Consider the following 19028-nt stretch of genomic DNA (forward strand, 5'->3'; position numbering starts at 1 on the left):
TTATTTTCGCTATTCCAAGCCCTGTATATTATTTCTCTTGATCTTTGATTCCATGTGTGGGATTTACATTATTCTCCTCTTCATAATAAGAATATCTCATATCCATAGACCATATATCCGAAGCTTTCAGCACTATACTCCAATTTATTTTTCTTAAGACCAGAGCAAAGCAAAGAAAAAAAATGAATTAACCCAATGCTGAGAAAAGAAAATTAATTTTACAAGTCAATAATCTATTTCTTGCCCTTTCCCTTCTTCTTCTTGCCACCACCACCTGATGGCTCCGCCTCAACCAGTACCGCCTCATCGTCACTTCCCTGCACTGTACTCGGAGCAGAAGGTGTCAAAGTAGCAGCAGGGTTAGGCGACTTCGCAGGAGACTGAACAGGAGATGCGGCGCCCTCATTCAACTCCTTCATGAATTGTTCCTTAGTAGTAGCTTTCTTCTTATTCCACCACCCCTTCTCCTCAGCGACCTTCTCCTGTTGTTCGGCCATACGCTTGCGGTAGACCTCATTCTGGATCATCTCGTTGGCAGATTGGAAGATAGTTTGGCCCCATCCTTGAACGTAGTCATTTGCCTGGAACAAGTTAGCGCGATTCTTTTTCACCTCAAATGATAATCAAGAGTGTATATTTTGTATATTGGGTGTAACTCACCTCAGCAACAACATCCTTAACCTCCTCCTCCATTTCCTTCTCTGCACGCAGGAACCGTTGCCAGAGATCATCTCCCACACTTCCACGCTGCAGTAATGTAGAGAGAGCCTGTTTTTGGCTACGCAGGGCGAGAACGCGACGAATGTCTTCTGTCGCTCGACGGAGGAGAGCAGCCTTGAGCACTGACTCAGGGGCCGCGGGGGTCTTTTTCTGATTTTCTTTTTGTGCGGAGGGGTCAAGGTGAAGGAGGGAGAAGTAGATATCGCGTTGAAGATGTGCTGGGAACCATGGTTCAAGAGAAGCAGCCTTGTCTAATTTGAATATGAATTAGCTGTAAGGTCTGATATGGTAACCACTGGTAGCCAGAAGCTTCAGAAGCTTAGGAAGGGAGGGGGGTATGGATCGGGATATTATTCAGGACGCGCGATCGGAATTGAAGAGTACATACGAGACTTGCGCTTGCGATAGAGCGAGGAGAATGTTGCGAGAGAGCCGATCAAAATGCCTAGGTAGGCGAAAGGAACGGCGAGACTTAACCAGTTCACCATGATTGTGTGGATGATGGTAGGGACACGAGATAGTTGTAGAGACCACTAGCGTGGGATTTTGTAGGCGTTTCGGGTTATAGACGTTAGGATAGAAACTTCCACTAAGCTCAGGTCATATTCCAGTGGAATTGACAAATTGACAAAGAGCGGAGTGGAAGGGTGTACGGAGTAAGTATCAAAGACATGTAAATGCAAAGGCCAGGTGTTTAAGGTGGATCCCCGATCACATGGTGAGGACATCATATCTCTGCCTCAGGCAGAACACGTAGTATAATAACCTACATTATGCTCTATCAAGGCTCTTTTACTTGAAATAATTGATTATATAAATTCAAATGCTACTTGGTTTTTTATGGCTTAATTTTGCATGAATTATTGACTTAGTAGGCTATAATATCTGGCAGGTAGATACAACATCGAATGGTGGATGTATCTAACAGGTAGTATCGTGTAGCCCTAAAATGCCTCTATCTGCTAGAACTTCCATTACTAGTATACATGTTACCACTTAAGATTGATTATACTCATTCTACTCGTACCACCATAGATCCAGAAACTCTGAGTCCATCCAAGGTTATTCGCTCAGGGATCGTTAGGTAGACAATTGATATTGAATGACACCTCCAGGGATTGATTCAACCTTGGAAGCTTCAAGTTCCATATCTACTACTACCTAGGTAGTAACATTCGATGTTCAAATGTTTGAAGTATTCTTATTCTACTAGTACTATTTCATATGCACGATTAAAAAATATTTTCATTTTGGCTGAATAATGATGAAAAATAATAAAGAAAAAGAAAAAGAAGAAAGAAGAAAGAAAAGACGTCACCGCCGAATCACCAACGCCCATCATTACTCTAGAAGTTTGGCCTGTTGATCTACTCCAGCTACTCAATAGAGCAGCCACCTGCTTCAACTGGAACCAATGTCGGTATGGTCTGCATACCTTGCAAGACCTCTTTAAAGGTCTTAGCGACATCCTGGGCCACGCAGGTGCGGTCCCAAACCCCTTATGCAGCCCAAGCAACACCCATTAGATAGGTGCTGATGAGCTCTAGCTGCTCCACAGAGCAGCCGCTTGTTTTCTCGGCTGACCCCCCCCCCCCCATGAAAGTGAGCGATGAACTCGAGGTCCATCATCAGGAGCGACTGAATGTTGAGTGAGGGTTCCTCGAACAGCGATGGCTGTGGCCGATTCTGGGACTGCCTTCTGATCGATCGAGTCCCGAGGACGTGGGGAGGGCTAGCTGCTACCTCGGCAAATAATGGAGGCTGTAGTTTTGTTTGGCCATAGCTTCAATGTTCCGCTCTAGGTGTTCTGGTCCAGCTGCTTGACGGATCAGCCGCTTGACTGCCGGGTCGACTCAGCATGAAGATAACTGACGTAGGCAAGGTCGATAGAAAGCTCAGGGACTGGCTCCTCGACGAGCAGAGATTGGGAGTCGGCGGAGGTTGTAGGATCATGATTTGAAGTGAATAATATTTGAACGGAGGTACAGCCCCATAACCCCTGCGCCTGCCACACATAATCCATGAGGTACGTATGGATCTCCTCCAGTTGCTGAATAGATCAGCCGCTTGCTCCAATTGGAGTCAATGTTTGCATCATTGATGATCTGGATACCTTGCAAGCCCTGGAGACTTCGTTAAAGGTCTCAGTGGAGGGCGGTACCTCAAGTGCTGGCACGCTGGCAGCGATCGCTCAATGCATAGGAACATTGGGGTGATGTTTTTGAGAGAAGAAGAAGAGTGAGAAGAAGAGTGAGAAGAAGAATGAGAAGAGTAAGAAGATCAAATGTTACAACGTTACTATGTAGAAGTAACAAGGTTTAAGATTATTGATATATTAGAAACCAGATGATCTCACACCCTATATCCATCATGAAATAAGACAGTCCAAATGTTGTGACTGGGAGATAAAGATGAATATAAAAGTAAAGGAGGAAAAAGGACAAGTACCGAGGTAGAGCCGGAGAATAAGAATGAGCAAGTGCTAGGCAGGAACAGTTTAACAGTTTGGAGAAAGGCTAAGTGGTGACTACCAGTAGTATTTGAAGTTATTACCTAGGTAGTAGTAGTGAGTGGATTTTCGGGAAGATTAAAGGAATAGGAAGCCCCAGGTGCCTGGAGGTGAGTTGGAAGAGCACTTGAGAGAACTTGAATGTTGTATAGTACTACTACATACTACCTAGGTAGTATCTCCACCTAGGTAAGACTTGAATATCTTACCTGGCGCCTGGGCAGGCTTCAATCTACCTCCAGGGCTAGTACTAGTAGAACTTTCATTACTACCTAGTACATAGGTAGTATACAAGTTCAAGTTTCAAAGCTAGCACTCAATATTAATTCCTGATGTCAAATCTTATATTCTACTTATACCAGCAAAATATCTAAGAACTCCGTCCAAAGCTATTCACCCAGGTACATGGTAAGTACCATTAGGTATGTAATTACATAGTATTAGATAACATTGATTCGGCCTTGGAAGCTCAAAGTTCCATTGATACATGTGCCCAGGTGTATGTACTAGGTAGTAGTATCTAATCATTGACATGTTCTATCATCTAGTAGTACCATTTCATTTGTATGATAAAAATAATTTTGATTCCGCTGAACGATAATAATAATAATAATAAAAATAAAAATGATAAGAATCAAAAAAAAAAGAAAAGAAAAGACACCGGCCCACATTGCCCTCCCCGCCCTACGCGGCCAGGATGTCCTCCAAGACCTCGTTAAAGGTCTTGGAGACACCCTGCGCCACGCAGGTGCGGTCCCACTCCCCGCGCATCTGCCAAATGTACTCCATAAGGGCCGTGTTGATCTGCTCCAGCTGCTCGATGGAGCAGCTGCTTGACTGCCGGGTCAGCTCGCCATGAAGGCGGCTGACGTAGTCAAGGTCGAGGGCCAGCTGAGGGGCTGGCTCCTCGACAAGCAGAGAGCCCAGATTGGCCGAGAACAGAGGAGGCTGTGGTTTCTGCTGTGATTGTTCGAGGGAGTCGCGAGCACGCGGCGAAGGCTGAGAGCTGCCACCTTGCTGTGTGTCAGGGAGGTGCTCCTCCTGCGAGACACGGTCGGGGTATTGAGAGAGATCGGGATAATCGTGACGAGAGATGTGAGGGCTAGGCAGGTTCTCTGGCTGGTGAGAGGAGTGCTCAGAGGACTTTTTGTAGGAAGTGGTCTGGGTGGTGGATGCTTCATTGGTGTAATCTCCAGGCTGAGAACCAGGAGCCATGGGCGTCATGGGACCCTTCTGCGAGAAGCTCGACAGGCCGGACTCACGGCGAATCTGCTGAGAAGGTGCGGTGTGGGAGTAGAGGGGCTTAGGTTGAGCAGAAGGTCCAAACGAGCTGACCTGCGTATTCTTGCTGACAGAGTGATCTTCAGAGTTGGACATGAAAACGTCGCCGTCGGCATCGCCGTGAGAACCATTGCTCTGGGCATTGTTACCAGGGTCGTTCAGGTCGGAGCCACCGCCGTTTTGGAGTCCATTTGAGAAGCTGGCAGTGATCTGATGGGCAGGTGTAATGGGGCGGACACTTGCAAGAGCTGCATCATAGGCAGCCTCCTCTTCCAGTCGCAGCTTTTCTGCTTCTTCTTCAGCTTTGCGGGCACGTTCAATGGCTTCCTTCTCTCGAGCGAGATCGCGCAAGTAAACGCCCTCACATTCAGTGACAAGAGCCGGGTCAGCTTGTTCAATCATAGAGATGTCCACTTCGACATTAGACAGTAGCTCATTAGCGCGCAAAATTCTGTTGTGATCTCCGGTCTGGCGTGCATCCTTTGCAATTCGCTTCATATCGGCCAGGAAGTCCATGGGACGTTTGTAGAACCCATTCGACAAACGCTTTTCCATGATTACAATGTCCATGTTGTAGAAAAACTTCTCTGTGGCAACTTCTCTGAGGCCGGGAGCACCGTATTTGTCAACCGCCTTCTCGAATGGTCGGGGGACGCCTTGCTCATCGGGAAGGTCACTAGTGACAATATTGGGGTCTGCTTCATCCAGCAAGTATTTATACTGGCCCTCCTCAATTACACCATTGCGGAACTGCTTGTATTTCTTGATCTGATCCATGATGGGCTGGATGCGGATCTTAAGGAGATTGAGGGTCTGTCGATCCTTCTTCTTCTGAGCTTTCTGCTCCTCCTTGCTAATCGGTGCTGCAGTCACTGGTGAAGGCGGAGGTGCGACTTCCAGTTCTTCGAGTTGACGCTTCTTGCGGTTCTCTGGGTCTGGAAAATCGGAGGGTGCAGTTTTGACGTACTCAATGAGTTTTCCAAAGAACTCCTTACGAGCGTCGCTATCAGGAGCCGGCAAGTCGAACAGATTCTTCTTAGAGAAACCGAACAACTGCTTAAGCAGAGCAGTATCCACATCATCTTCACCGGCCTCAAGAACACCGAGGAGCAAGACAGGGTCAGAAGGAGGGAGTGAGCGAAGTAGACCAAGGAATGTAGAAATGACAGTAGTTCCAACTGTTTCGAACCATGTCTGGATGTTAGGGATGTAGATCACACTTGGTCGGTGTCGCTTCACTTCGGCGAAGAGTTGAATAACCGCAGCTTCAGGCGAGCGGGTGGAATCACTGAGTAAGGTGGGGAGGTCGAAAGCCTGGACATGTAGACCCTCGAACTGGTGCAAAAGGGCTGCAGCGAGATATTGCTGACCCATTCCTTGCGGGCCACGCAGGAGCATACGTGGGCGGAAGACACGCGAGCGATCGAACTCTTGCATCATCTGTTCGCGGCGGAAGCCATTGCCATCGTTAGGTTCTTCGTACTGAGCTTCTTCCAAGGCAGTAAGTCTCTTGCGCATGGGAAGGACCTCTGACAAAGCCTTCTGAACTTCGGCCAATGCTTGGCGGAGGAGAGGCTCGACATTCTGCGGCAAGGCGGATGCTCCTGAAGAGGTAGATCGTTCTGAAGAGGGGACCATCTTCTTGACGGCAATCATGAAATCCTTGGGAAGAACATCGATGTGCTTTGGATTGATAATGAGCTTCTTGTCGGATTTGTAGATCTGAGGATACTTGCGCTGGACGGCGTTTAGTGCAGCCTCGGTGCAGAGAGCGCGCAGGTCAGCGCCGCCGTAGCCCTTCGTGATCTTTGCGAGCTCATCCTTGATCTCACCGGGGAGGGCGGGATCCCAGCCCTTGGTGTGAATGTCCAAAATGGCGCGTCGGCCCTCAAGGTTGGGTAGGGGGAAATAGAACTCGCGGTCAAAACGACCGGGACGACGCAAAGCGGGATCGACTGAATCTGGGCGGTTGGTAGCACCGATAACTATGACCTGTCCACGGCCATCCATACCGTCCATCAATGCCAGGAGAGTTGAAACAATCGAAGCGTGGATTTGTTCCTGTTTGCTAGATCGCACGGGAGCCAAGCCTATGGGGAAAAGTTAGGATATTTGTAAAAGGAAACTGAAAGTAAAGTGAGATCTCTTACCGTCAATTTCATCAAAGAAGATGATACTTGGCTGGTTCTTACGCGCTTCTTCGAAGAGAAGACGCAATTGACGCTCCGCCTCACCAACCCACTTGCTCAACGTATCGGCCCCCTTCCGCATGTAGAAGCTGACCTTTCTGCCCTCAGAGCTCACGCTGTTTGCCAACGCCCGGGCCAGGAGAGTCTTACCGGTTCCTGGGGGTCCATGGAAGAGGACACCCCGAGGAGGAACGATATGGAATCGTTGGAAGATCTCCGGGTACAGGAGGGGGAGGGACACCATCTCCTTGAGCTGGTCGATGTGCCCCTGCAGACCCCCCACGCTGTCAAAGTTGACATTCATGTCAACGCCCAATGGGTCGGCATCTGCCAAGGTCTGCTTATCCTTCAGCTTGCCGAAGTTGGCCGGCGTTCCAGCGAGCTGCGCATCAGCGTTGTGTGTCTGTGGAACAAGACCAGTGGCCTTGGATGGCTCGAACTCGTCATCGCTGCTGTCACTTTCCTCACCTCCAGCTCCAGCGAGGGCATCAGAGGGACCCAGAATAGACGTCAGACCGGTGCCACCGAAAGGACCAGCGGTTGAGTAGAGGATACGTTGATAGCCGCCGCCGCCGCCTCCTCCACCACGCCCCTTACGAGAGTGTGAATCGGTAGCCGCCTCATCTTCAGCGTCATTAGAGTTGGGCTCAGGGCGAAAGAGACGGTAATCGACATTCTTGACATTGCGGCGTGGTTTATCGTAAGTGGTCGGTTCTTGGACACGACGTCGCGGCTTTCCATTTCCTTCGCGCAGGTCTTGAATCTCGAAAGCAAGTTCGTCGACATCAGACTGGCCATGAGATTGAGATGTGCGCTTGCGTAGTCCTGCACGACGACCAGCGGTGCTGTCATCTTCGGTCTCGCGTCCGCTCTTCCGTGGGGAGGCCAATGATTTCTCAGATTCAGAGACGTCGTCGTTAGAATCCTCTTCTTCGGGTTCAAAGTCGCTCTCGTCCTCGGCCTTCTTCTGTGAGCTCTTTACTGGCTTCTTGCGACCAGATCGGCGAGGCTCAGTCTCAGGCTTTTCCTTGGAATGCTCGGTCTCTTCTCCGGCGCTGGGCTCAAACTGAGTGGGCTTGCTTCGTCGCTTGATTGGACTTCCATCGTCACTGTATTCATCGTCTGCATCGCCCTGGTTCTTTGCGTCCCCGTTCTCCGACTCAGGAACGACACCTTCTTCCATAGTCACGTCAGGCGCATCACTTTCCAATACTTCCATAGAAGCCAGGATTTCGGAAGACATAACAGATTCTTCAGTGATAGGGGGCACTGTAGCACCGCGAGAGACATGACGCATGATGGTGGGAGAGGGGCTTCTGGTACCCCGTTGAACGGTCTGGATGTGACGACCAGAGTTAGTTAAGGCGACGATATCTTCAGAGACATCGCGAGTACGGCGAGTAGTACGGCGGGTAGAGGTGAAAGCGGGCTGTGACAGGACCGCAGGAGGGAGTCTCAAAGTAACCAGGTTTGACTTTTTCTTTGGGGAGGCTTCATCGAAAGTCTCGCCCTCGGCATCAAGATCTTCATCTTCATCTTCATCTTCAGCTTCATCGGCATCGGCATCGGAGTCAGGCTCTTCATAGAGCGGACGCTTCTTAGTGGTGGTGCTGCGACGAGCGGTGCCGCGGGCATTGCGGGGGACATTAGGATCATCGGATTCCTCCAATTCCTCTTCAATTGACAGGTCATCTTCGTCGGAAAAATCATCTTCATCAGACACAATAGTGTGGGAGTTGCGACGGCGCTTCTTCGAGGGTCGGGAGCGTTTCTTAGGACTTGGCTTGCCCTTTGCCTTTCGGCTCCCACGTCGCGAGCGCGGACGGTGGTCAGTCTCGCTCCAATCTTCGTCGTTGGAGTCGGACATGTTGGCAATCTCCTCCAGGGAGCGCTTGGAATTACCGCGAGCCATGATGAGGTCGAGGTTGGATAAGAAACGGAAAACACTAGAAGATAAATCGTTAGCGACCTGGAGAACATGATAGAGATGGGGCGCATTTTGCGTAGGCTTTATCGATCTCGGGACAGCTTGAGTGTATGCCCAAAGATGTTTCTGGAGATCAAGCAAAGGACAACCAAGTAAGTAGCTTACCGAGATAGCAATCAGGTCTTCGACCAGCGATGACTAGAATGCGAGCGACGCGAAGCCCTTCCGTAGGGCAAAAACAAAGAGGGAGGTACAACAATCAAGGATAATTGCTAAACAGGGGAAAGGAAGTCGAGCAAGAAAGCATGACAGAAATCTGTGACGAAGAGAAAGAAAGATTCCAGGCTGAGATTCTTCTTCTTTTTTTATGTTCGCATCAACAATGAGTGAATGGTTCCCCCCAGGCGGAAGGGACTCGCGCTCGGCACATTCACTGTGAGGGTTGAGCCACAGTTAATGTGGCGCAGACTTAGTAATCACATGCACGGACCACCCCGAGTGAATAGTCGCCCTACCCAGGTGCCCCGAAGGCATTGCCCACCACAATGCAGTGAATTAACCATTGATTAACTGGGGTTAAGCTTATCAAAAGGAGTTAATCATCTCAGTGAATGTATTTTGGATGTATTCCGACCCAATTTGAGGCATCTTCGGCCCTTTTCAGGTAGGGAAGATGGGGAGGTCATGGTGGTCAAAGAAGATGTCAGAGAGCGTCAGGGACGTGGAGAATCGCATCTGGGAAGCTTTCTATTATTTTGGGTTGTGGCTCCTTCCCTTTGCTGCCCACCAGAATTGAACCGGACCTGATATCATGTGACTGCTGAGTCATCATAACTGGTTTTAAGTGTATACAAGATTAACAAATGAAATGTGTGTTATTGCATTCAACTAGTTCATTAGATGGGAATAATATAGTTCAATCAATGTATTCAGCTCAAGATGTCTCAAGATTTCCGGATTGGTACATACTTGAGGCTATTCGCGTCAACATTCTATAAGCCGCCATAGCACTAGCCACACTGTATCATCAACCACAATTTCCCTACACCTCCAAAATCTTCCTTGAAAAAAAGTATACAAATAAATACTGCTACTTTTCCAATAACCTGATAGATCAATTCCTGCTAAATCTCATATCAATTCCCCTCCTAATCCCTCATACCAATGAACAAGGATCCAAGTACATCTCAATGCCAAGACATCAAACCAGCCACGCCAAACCCTTTTCGTCAAGCCCAGAACCGCGCAAAACTCCCGCCAATTCCCCATACTCCATCATCCACATCAAATCCAAAAATGTCTCTACGACAAATCACCCGTCTTACATCTCGATTGTCAATTCCAGTGCCCAATGTGTCTGGGACACGGGCACTGAGCTCTACGGCTTCAAGACTGAATGCTGAGAAGAAGAGTGCTTACCGAGAAGGGGTATGTATCCTCATCCTTTCCTTCATGTTCAAGTTCGAGTTTCAGATGAAAATGAAAATGAAGTTCATTGAGATAGTCAAATACTAATTTCATACAGCTCTCAGCGTACGGGGCTTTCGCCCGTCCTTTTGGGAAGGTCTTCCTGGGTGCTGTGCTCACATACCAGATCATCTATTGGACATGGGTGAAGCTCGAGACGGATGAAACAAAGCTCGAGAAGAATGGTAAGCTCTATTCTAGACAACCTGCTATCACTCCAGCTCTTAGAGTATACATTGACTAACAAGTTTAGAACAAGTGAGCGCCTTAGAAAAAAAGGCAAGGGAGTTAGCAGCAGCCCAGAAATAGGTTGAAGGAGTAAATCATAACTGTACAATATCATCTGTTCTCAATGTTTCAAACTGAAATCTCTTATTCTCTGAATTATGTATCGTGTACTTGAAGAGAGACATTGAAACTAACCCGAGCCAACTTATGCACCAGAACCTGAACCGCGTATATGAACCGGGATATATCATCACCTTATACAAAAAAAACAAAGCTAACGTAAAACATAATCCTTGATAATCCGAACCCGACCCCGAATTATTGACGATCCGAAAGCGAATGGACACCTGTGTATTTACGCTTGCGATGATTCATCCCCACATCCGACAAGGACTGCGATAACCCAGCTTCATGCTTAACATCAGCCTGAGGCATGGAGACCGAGTCTCGCAATTCAGGAAAAGTCCAATCAGACCCACGTTCCCCTTTCTTAAAGTGCTCCGTATCAATATGATTAAATCGTTCATCCAGAGCCGAGGGACCATTCGCTTGGAGTGGGATCGATCGATTGCATAATCCACACCAGAACTGGGATTGATCAGCCAGATCGAGACGCGTCGACGCAAGGGCGGGCTTTAAGCGGGTCTTGTGGATGTGATGGTGTTGTGTTAAGTGTTGGGAATATGTTTCCTCGCGGTAGAAGATGCGACCGCAGGAGACGTTCTTGGCGGAGTCGTGAAATGCACAAAGCCAGCTGGAGAGGTGCAGGTGTTGAGAGGTCTCGTGGCGTTTCCAATCTGCCTTGCTTCCGAAGGACTTGGCGCAGTGGGGGAATGTACAACCGTATGGTCGGTCGTGACGTTTTTGGTGTTTTCTGGAAATCATTGTTAGAATTGCAGTGTAAGTGGAATACCGGGTAAACTTACTTCATTTCACAGCGGAGCCGGGTACGCTTGGAACAGATATCGCATTGGAACCAATCCTGCTTCTCATCCGCAGGCTCTTGAACCGCAGGGGTTTCATCGGAAAGACGCTCTAAGGCGACGGAGAGCACCTTCTGTAGCATCTGGCGTTGTGGCTGGGATAGTTGTGCATTTTCAGACTCGATATCGATACCTTCATCGGTGTGTTGACTCGATCGTCGGATACGGTTATTCACCATCTTTGTCATAGCGGTGATGAGGTTATTAGCTGCGTCAGTGAGGAAGGTCTCCGACTTGCTATTCCGGTCGGCAGCTGCGTCGCGTGCATCCTGAGATAGGGCTTGTGGGAGGCCGATGCAACCCAATGGGAATTGGGGCTGGAGTTCTGACAGAACTTCAGAAGCTGCACTGCTGGAAACTGGTCGGGGCGATGCTGAGCAGGAGGAAAATTCGACATTGTCTGAAACATGGAGCAAGTCGCATGGATCCTCCATGTCTCCAGAGTGGGTCGACATATGATCTGGGGCATCCATGAATGAGTCTTCGAGGGAGGTATCCTCCATTTTGTGATTTGGTCGACGACCAGTGACACTCTCATACCAGTCCATTGATCTAATTGTGTTAGTAAACTCAACAATAAGACGAAAGTGATATCGGGTGAAAACACCTTTTCAACAGAATATCAGCATCTTCTTCAGCATGCATGCGACTCAGGTGTTGTTTAAAGTTATCCAAGCGAGGCCACTTCTTATTCGGTCGAGGACAATCCTTCCCGAAACAAAGATACATCATCTTGGGTCCACGTTCAGGTTCCTTATTATGAACACACTTCTTATGTCTGGCGAGATCATTGATAGTCCCGAATCCCTCTTTCCGTGGGCAGTTAGGTTCATCACACTTGAACAACTTTCGATGGCGGGCCTCGTGCTTCCTATCAAGCAAGCACATATTAGTATATTATTACTCAAACCCAATCACATAGAGAAAGGATATAGACATACCTCTTATCAGAAGGACACTTCCCAATCCAAGAACAACTGGGATGATCACATTTGACCGACGCTTCAAACGGAGCATCCCCATAATCCTGAAAGATTGATCCCGTACTCATACGGGCAGGATCAAACAGTGGCATGGACTCCACGAACAAATGTTCATTCCCCAGTTGCGGACTCGACAAGGAATCCACATAGGACGGAACAGTATGAGGCGCCCCACTTATACTCCCATACCCGGAGTCAGCGGAGTGTAAACTCCCCATATATTGACTCCCCGCATCAGATGGAGTCCGATAGTGGGGTTTAGTAAATACACCATCATCAACCATATGAATCGGGGGTACAGAAGTAGACTGTGGGACACCAGCAGCTAGTAAAGGATTCCAGGCATCTTGATTTGCGGTGAGTCTGGAGGCGGGGTAACTTGGGTAGTAAAAATCCTGAGGAGCAGAGGGCCAGTGATTGAGAAAAGGAGGATTTTGAGAAGAATCCAGATCAGGACTCAAGTGTAAGTCGAGTGGATTTGAGGCTGAGTCTCCAAGGCTTAGATTTGGTCGAAACTCGGATAGATCTTGATGAGAACCCATAGAGCCGACCATGATGTCTTGAAGGATGTCACTTGAATCATTCCAACGTAAGTCCTAAGCAGGGAACAAGTTAGTTGCCTAGTAGGAGATTTCACGAGTGGGTAATTGTAAAAGAAAAGAGCAATGGAGCCGCAGGAATAAACTTACCTCCATAGTGGGAATATAAGATCCAGCTGATCAAGTGGAGTATATTAGCTTATACCCGGGTGAAAGAGGGTACGAGGGTAACTTGAAAGTACAAGGGTAAAGGTACTAAGGGGATCAGGAAGGACAAGGAATTAAATGTACTTCTTTTTTTCCCCCTCCTTGAGTAAAATTGTGTTAAAAAAGAAAAACGAGGTGCATGCATGCACACTCGAAAGGAGTTACTTGTAATAAATTAAAATAATAATAATAAAACACGCACCACGATAATTCCAGTACACACTCTCTCCACTTATCGCCCCGAGCCGATTTCCAAACCACGCGAATCAAGGGGAGATAGAGACATCTAGGTAGACATAAAAAAAAATTATAAAAATAAGAAGAATGTTTCTGAGACAATAAAAAAAGATGAAGAATGTGTGAATCAAGGGATACCTACATGTACTAGTATTTTGCACAGCCCCCCCAGTTCTTTTCAGTTCTTCTCACCCGGGTAGATCTGCCTTACGGGGCCTAAACATGAAAATCCCTCCACATTCAATAAGAACGCAGATCTTCGAGCAGATTAAATTATCTAAATTATCTAAATTATCGCTGCAACACGTTCCCAACGTTATGGTCATATTTTCTTTTCTTTTTTTTTTCATTTCCAAGGATTCCAAGGTTCTCTATTATACTAGTGGTGTAGTCGACTAGAACTAAATTCATATTGATTTTTCCTTTCTTTATCCCAAGGTTAAGTCAACTTCTTCATGAACTACCTAATAGACTAATGTGTGTAATAGGCACTCCGTACCATCTCAAATCCTTTCTCATCTTAAATCCTGTGGCTGGCGGATCCAACTGAACTTTGAACTTATTCTAACTCTGGTTGTGACAGGGCCGATCCGTTCTGTGGATCCAATCTGCCATTGCCATGCTATGACTATAACGGTTTAGTAGCAAGGGATAAGACAGGGAGAAAAAAAAACAGCGCATGGTTCGAAGATTTTAAATTGAATGACATTTTGACATCCACGCGTTATTACCCCTTGCGGACTTCCTAAAATCCGTGAAACGGAGAACAGACAAAATCCGTGGATTGTGGATTTCAGACTGTGAACTGTGGACTGTGGACTGTGGACTGTGGACTCGGGGAAGCTCCGGATAAAACAACCTGAGAAACTGCAGGGTACTATGTACACTAAGAGAAATTAACTCCAAAAAATATGATCTCTCATATGTTACTTGTTAGATGCCCTACATTGTGTCCTACTCGGTGAACTCGGTAAAATAGGGTGATGTAGCCGAGTACAACACACATCCTAAAACAAACACTCAAAGTGCTTGAGAATTCTCAAGTATGTGTACCTACAAAACCCGAGTGATCATCGGCCATTCCATTCACGCAGGAAATAGTACAACGCTCGCATGGCCACCATTGTTCCTAGTGGAGCCATGAAAAGAAAATATTGAAAGAGATTCAGAATCAGATAGGGAGAGCGAGTCCGCGGAAAAAGAAAAATTTGAAGAAAATGAACTATAGAAGTGACTACTCTGCATCTATAGGGTTACAGTACTTGAGAAAAAAAAGAAACTTGAGATCTATAGGTCATCATAATATACTCCGAGTCCGTAGAGTGCTCCCGTACTAGTAATGAAATGGGACATCTGGATAATTGCATTGTAAGAAACCATGGAATAGATCAAAAACGCTTAGGAAAAAAGGAAAGGTCTCAAATCAAAGCTGAACATTCGATCCAAAAAAATAAAATCATGATAAAGATCAAAAGACACTAATCTCATCCCTTTCATGCACATCCATTAGCGTGACGTGCAACTCGGCAATTGACCGGCAACAAGCAAAAATCCATAGAAGGGGGTATAACCCGACACGCCCTGAAATGCATTCAAATTGAATAGCTCAGAAGAGAAAAAAATAAATAAAAAAAAGATAAAAAAATATGGAAAGATAAAATAAGAAAGGACAATGAAAACATATCACATGGGAGCATATTTCGTAAATTGTGTGTAAACATTGGCTCCAGGAACAAGGTATCCCGGGTAGCTTCCTTGAGCGGGGTACTGATCATGAAGCTGAGAATACGATGAAATGGGACGGTGGACCGCATTAAAGGGTGGTGGGTACGTCACTGAGTTCTGATGATGCGGAAGGTGGGTCTGATCGGGGTGGAGCGCGGTGGACTGAAACTGGACCATCCCATCATTATAACCAGGGTTATTGTTCTGATTATACTGGACTCGATCATATGAATCAGTCATAGCTTCCGGTTCGGAGGAGAGCATGGCCCCCGAAATAGATGGGTAGTCAAGGTTTGACGCCTGGTAAGGGATTCCGTTGACAGGGGTACCGTTGGCCTGAGCCTTGCTAGGATTCTGACGAACGGGAAGCGTCGATGCCCCTGCAGCTTCTCGATCGTCGTGGAGGTGAAACGGTGCAGAAAGAGGGGAGTATGTCTCTGCAGCCCCGCTAGAAGCCCCTGTCAGGGGCACCGAGCTAGACGACGCAGTGGCAGTGGCAGTGCTCTTCTTAGCTAGTTCCAGAACAGGTATGGCCATCTGCTCCATATGTTTGCCCAAGTGTACCGTGAGCTTCTTCCAGTTGCCCAGGATATTCCCGCAAAATCGACAGGGTTCTGACTCGGCCTCGCGTTCCGTCTCGTGTCTGCAGTCATCAACGAGCTTGGACAGATACTCCAAGTCTCGTGCCCGTTGTCTGTCACTCTGCTGCCCCTCTGAAGTGGCTGCTGCTGCTCCTCCCCTGCCCTTCTTCATTTTGGGTTCCGGGATCTTATGTTCACGGACCAAGTGCTGCATAAAATTATCCTTGCGATAGCAGGTATGCCCACACTCGTCAAAAGTACAGGTCCACCACTCTAGATGCCGATGCAGTTCATTTTCATGTCGGACCCAGTCTGCTTTGCGCTTGAAGCTCTTGGTCTCATTACACTCAGGGAAGGTGCACGTGAAAGGTTGCAGATCCTCCTGAACATGCTTGGACCAGTCGGATGGTTTCTTGTACTCCTTGACATCAAAGCAAATGAGACATTCAAACTTGGCTGGAAGGCGAGCAACTGGTGGATTCGGAACTCCCTCTGGAAAATTAGCAGAGGGGAAAGGGCTATCACCCATAGATTGTTTATCACGACGGCTCCCATCAGTGACTCTGAACTGAGTCTGTCCAGCCTCTGTGCAAAGCAAAGGTTTGCGCTGCTCTAGCATGGTGGCCTTGCCACCCAAAGAAACACAGAAGTGACCGGACGGGCATTCACCACTAGCAATGGCCTGTGCATGTCTTTGCTGTAGCTCAACCAATTTCCTATACCGACGGACCTGCGCATTCGCAAAACGATGAATCAGAGCCGGTTGGAGGTTGGGATTCAATTGCAGAATCTGCGCCTTGAACCCTTCCAATGTAGGCACTGGCAAACGCGACATCATGGGGAAATCCATGACGAGTCCCTTGGCATCGGCAGTATTGAGTTGGTCATCATCCTCATCCTCCACCTTGGCGCATTTCAAATCACCATTTATCGCTATACTGGGTCGCGGTTGAGCTGTCTCTGTCGAATTTCTTGGAGATGAACGGAAGTTGGCAACTGGAGGTCCACCGTGGTTGGTCATAAGATCAATCAGCCCAGGCGTAGCAGGTCTTGGCAAATCACTTTTACTTCGACCACGAGTTTTCGTTTGATAACCATTGTGAGCTACATCCGCATTGGGCGAGACCGCATGGACGGCGTTGTTGCCTCCAATCGCTGCCATTTGTCCCGTCACAGACATCAAAGCACTACTCAGGCTCGGTGAGCGTGAGTGGTGTTTTGACAAACTGTACCTGTGGCGGTGTGACTGGCTTTCCTTCCGCTGAAGTGGTGCCTCCACGCTAGTCCTCGAGGCGCTGGTGTCGGGAATTGCCATCGAGAATTCTGATGCCTGGCGTTTAAGTTTCGATGATGCCTGGTGAATGGAACGCTTCCAAAGAGTACCAAAAGTATCTTTAGGTTTTGTTTCGCTGCAGAGACTCATCCTCTCTAAGTTGGACATGACATGAATGATACTGTTGTTATCGATGGTAGCTGCCAATGACGCCGTTTCGACATCCTTTGCACGTTTCTCAAATGCAATAATGGCTGCATTTGAACTTCCTGGCTGCATAGCCTCCGATCTTGGCGTTAGATCTTTAATGGGATCTTGCCAAGGCCAGAGGCGGAACTTTTGGGCAGGGCTAGTCAATTCGAGAGCTGAATAGACTTCAGGCGTTGAGCGATCATATCGGCCAGGATCGGCAGGATCGGCAGGGGGCGATGCGACCTTCAGGCTACCGGATTTCACACTGTTATCATCACGGTAATCTTCTTCTTCCTCCTCATGCTCCTCCTCATGTTCGTCTTCATCTTCGTCTTCTTCCTCTTCACTTTCATGAACCAGGAGACCAGGACCAGGAGCGAGGTGACGACCACCCATTTTCTGACTGAAATAATCCTCCTCTTCGTAAGGGCGAGCCCCAGTGCTCTTTGCTCGCATCCGATTACTCGTGTGCTTTCTTTCTCGAGGATACTTTGGCGCCTCAACATCGCCAGCTTCACTACTGGCAGCATTGACATCAGCTCGCCAGAGGGTGATATCTTGATCCTTGATCTCCCGCTCCCGCTGGCCCTTCAGTTCGTTGGGGCTTGATACATACTCATCCCCACGAGAGGAAGGTCCAAGACCAGCATGACCTGAGGGGCTACGAATCCACCTTCCATTATTGGTTCGTGCGACCGATAGAGACGAAACAGATCGGTGATCATCATCAAGATGCCCATCATCTCCAGAGTCACTCGACAGATCGCCTGGCGAGAGATGCATTGTCGATCGGCAGGGACGTCTGCAGTGAACCCCTTCCATCGGAGAATCTCCGCGCGACACACTTGACACCGTAATACCAATGGGACTCTTCACAGGACTTCTTCCTCTAGTAGTCGAAGCCGACGAAAAATTGTCTCCAGGCACGTGCGCTGTTGAGATGGACAGTTGAGTTATCCCATAACTGGGTGCAGCAGACAGAGTGTTCACATTGTTCTGTGGCATAAACTGTTCTTGCATAGATGAAGGACTTGGGATTGATTGTTCTGGGTTCAGCCACTGTGTCGTATCGATAGACGAAGGCCAAACCTGGTCCTGGACCGAGGGTGTTGCGACTTCATTATAACTTGAAGTCGACCCATTATCCTGCCAGTTCGATCCCCGTAGTTCAATATCCGATGGTGCCAAAAATCCACTGGGATGCGGAGAGTTGCTAGTACTGAGATCCTGATAACCATTTCCTTGCGGGGTCCAGTAGTTCGTTTGGATGGTGAGGCCCGCACTCATGGTTTCATATTCGCCGTTCGGGGAAGAACTGGGATAATTCGGGCTGCCCCCAACAGGAGTTAACCGAATAGCACCAGCTTGAAAATCGAGCTCTTCAGGATCGGACGAAACGGAGAGGTATGGGTCCTCATGCTGCGGTTGTAGTTCGGGCATGGCGGGCGCATGACCCACGTGGGGGGTTCTGCATTTTCAAAATGCGCGCGGATCCTTTGGCCCTTGCAGCGAAGGGCGAGTTGGGGGAGCTGCCTTCAGAGGGAGGAGAGATGTGACCCGAACGTGAAGAGGGGAACTTGAAATCATTGAAAGAACGTAGATTGTTGGGTGGGAGGTTTGGAGGAATAGCAGTTTCGATACGATATAGATTGGTCATCGGGCTTGCCGAAGAAGATCCAAATTCGTATTCTTGAGTTTGGTGGAATATATTCGAGTTCAAAAGTTCTGGGTTATTTTTGTACGGGAAGTGGAGGCCAAGAATAGACGGCTGACAGGGAAATAAATGGGGGGGGCCAAATGGGATAAGAATAGGATAATAGGATGGAAGAACTTGAAGTTAAAAGAGTATGAACCTTGAAGAGAATAAGAAATAAGAAATCAGATCAGACTTCAAGGAAGATTGAAGAACTCGGCCTACATTTGTAAGTAAGCGCCGGGGAAGAGATGCAGGTTTCATAGAGGGAAAAGAGGGGGAAGATCAGCCTTG

General features: G+C 47.9%; 6 protein-coding genes across 6 annotated transcripts; 1 reads left to right on the top strand and 5 right to left on the bottom strand.

The window, feature by feature from the left end:
- Positions 1–233: 233 nt before the first annotated feature.
- N7483_003123 (Sec63 complex subunit SEC66) lies at positions 234–1208 on the bottom strand (the record flags this gene model as incomplete). The annotated part of the gene is made up of 3 exons (XM_057086560.1): positions 234–581; positions 661–971; positions 1109–1208. The coding sequence occupies 3 exons, from the start codon at positions 1206–1208 to the stop codon at positions 234–236; spliced, it is 759 nt and encodes a 252-aa protein (XP_056946389.1).
- Positions 1209–2304: 1096 nt separating this feature from the next.
- On the bottom strand, positions 2305–2743 carry N7483_003124 (uncharacterized protein; the record flags this gene model as incomplete). The annotated part of the gene is made up of 2 exons (XM_057086561.1): positions 2305–2481; positions 2594–2743. Coding segments are annotated over 2 exons (327 nt in total), but the record flags the coding sequence as incomplete, so codon positions are not given.
- A 1170-nt stretch (positions 2744–3913) lies between these two features.
- On the bottom strand, positions 3914–8611 carry N7483_003125 (chromatin segregase YTA7; the record flags this gene model as incomplete). The annotated part of the gene is made up of 2 exons (XM_057086562.1): positions 3914–6600; positions 6661–8611. The coding sequence occupies 2 exons, from the start codon at positions 8609–8611 to the stop codon at positions 3914–3916; spliced, it is 4638 nt and encodes a 1545-aa protein (XP_056946391.1).
- Positions 8612–9922: 1311 nt separating this feature from the next.
- N7483_003126 (uncharacterized protein) lies at positions 9923–10402 on the top strand (the record flags this gene model as incomplete). Its single annotated transcript, XM_057086563.1, has 3 exons — positions 9923–10054; positions 10152–10278; positions 10347–10402. 3 exons carry the CDS (start codon positions 9923–9925, stop codon positions 10400–10402), a joined length of 315 nt encoding a protein of 104 aa, XP_056946392.1.
- A 237-nt stretch (positions 10403–10639) lies between these two features.
- N7483_003127 (putative C2H2 finger domain protein) lies at positions 10640–12982 on the bottom strand (the record flags this gene model as incomplete). The annotated part of the gene is made up of 5 exons (XM_057086564.1): positions 10640–11195; positions 11248–11856; positions 11912–12175; positions 12246–12883; positions 12977–12982. The coding sequence occupies 5 exons, from the start codon at positions 12980–12982 to the stop codon at positions 10640–10642; spliced, it is 2073 nt and encodes a 690-aa protein (XP_056946393.1).
- Positions 12983–14953: 1971 nt separating this feature from the next.
- On the bottom strand, positions 14954–18481 carry N7483_003128 (putative C2H2 finger domain protein; the record flags this gene model as incomplete). Its single annotated transcript, XM_057086565.1, has 1 exon — positions 14954–18481. The coding sequence occupies one exon, from the start codon at positions 18479–18481 to the stop codon at positions 14954–14956; it is 3528 nt and encodes a 1175-aa protein (XP_056946394.1).
- Positions 18482–19028: the final 547 nt, after the last annotated feature.

The sequence above is a fragment of the Penicillium malachiteum genome (genome assembly GCF_028827825.1).
Source record: "Penicillium malachiteum strain IBT 17515 chromosome Unknown utg000002l:1.0-8849297.0:1.0-8852440.0, whole genome shotgun sequence".
In the NCBI taxonomy this organism is placed as follows: Eukaryota; Fungi; Ascomycota; class Eurotiomycetes; order Eurotiales; family Aspergillaceae; genus Penicillium; species Penicillium malachiteum.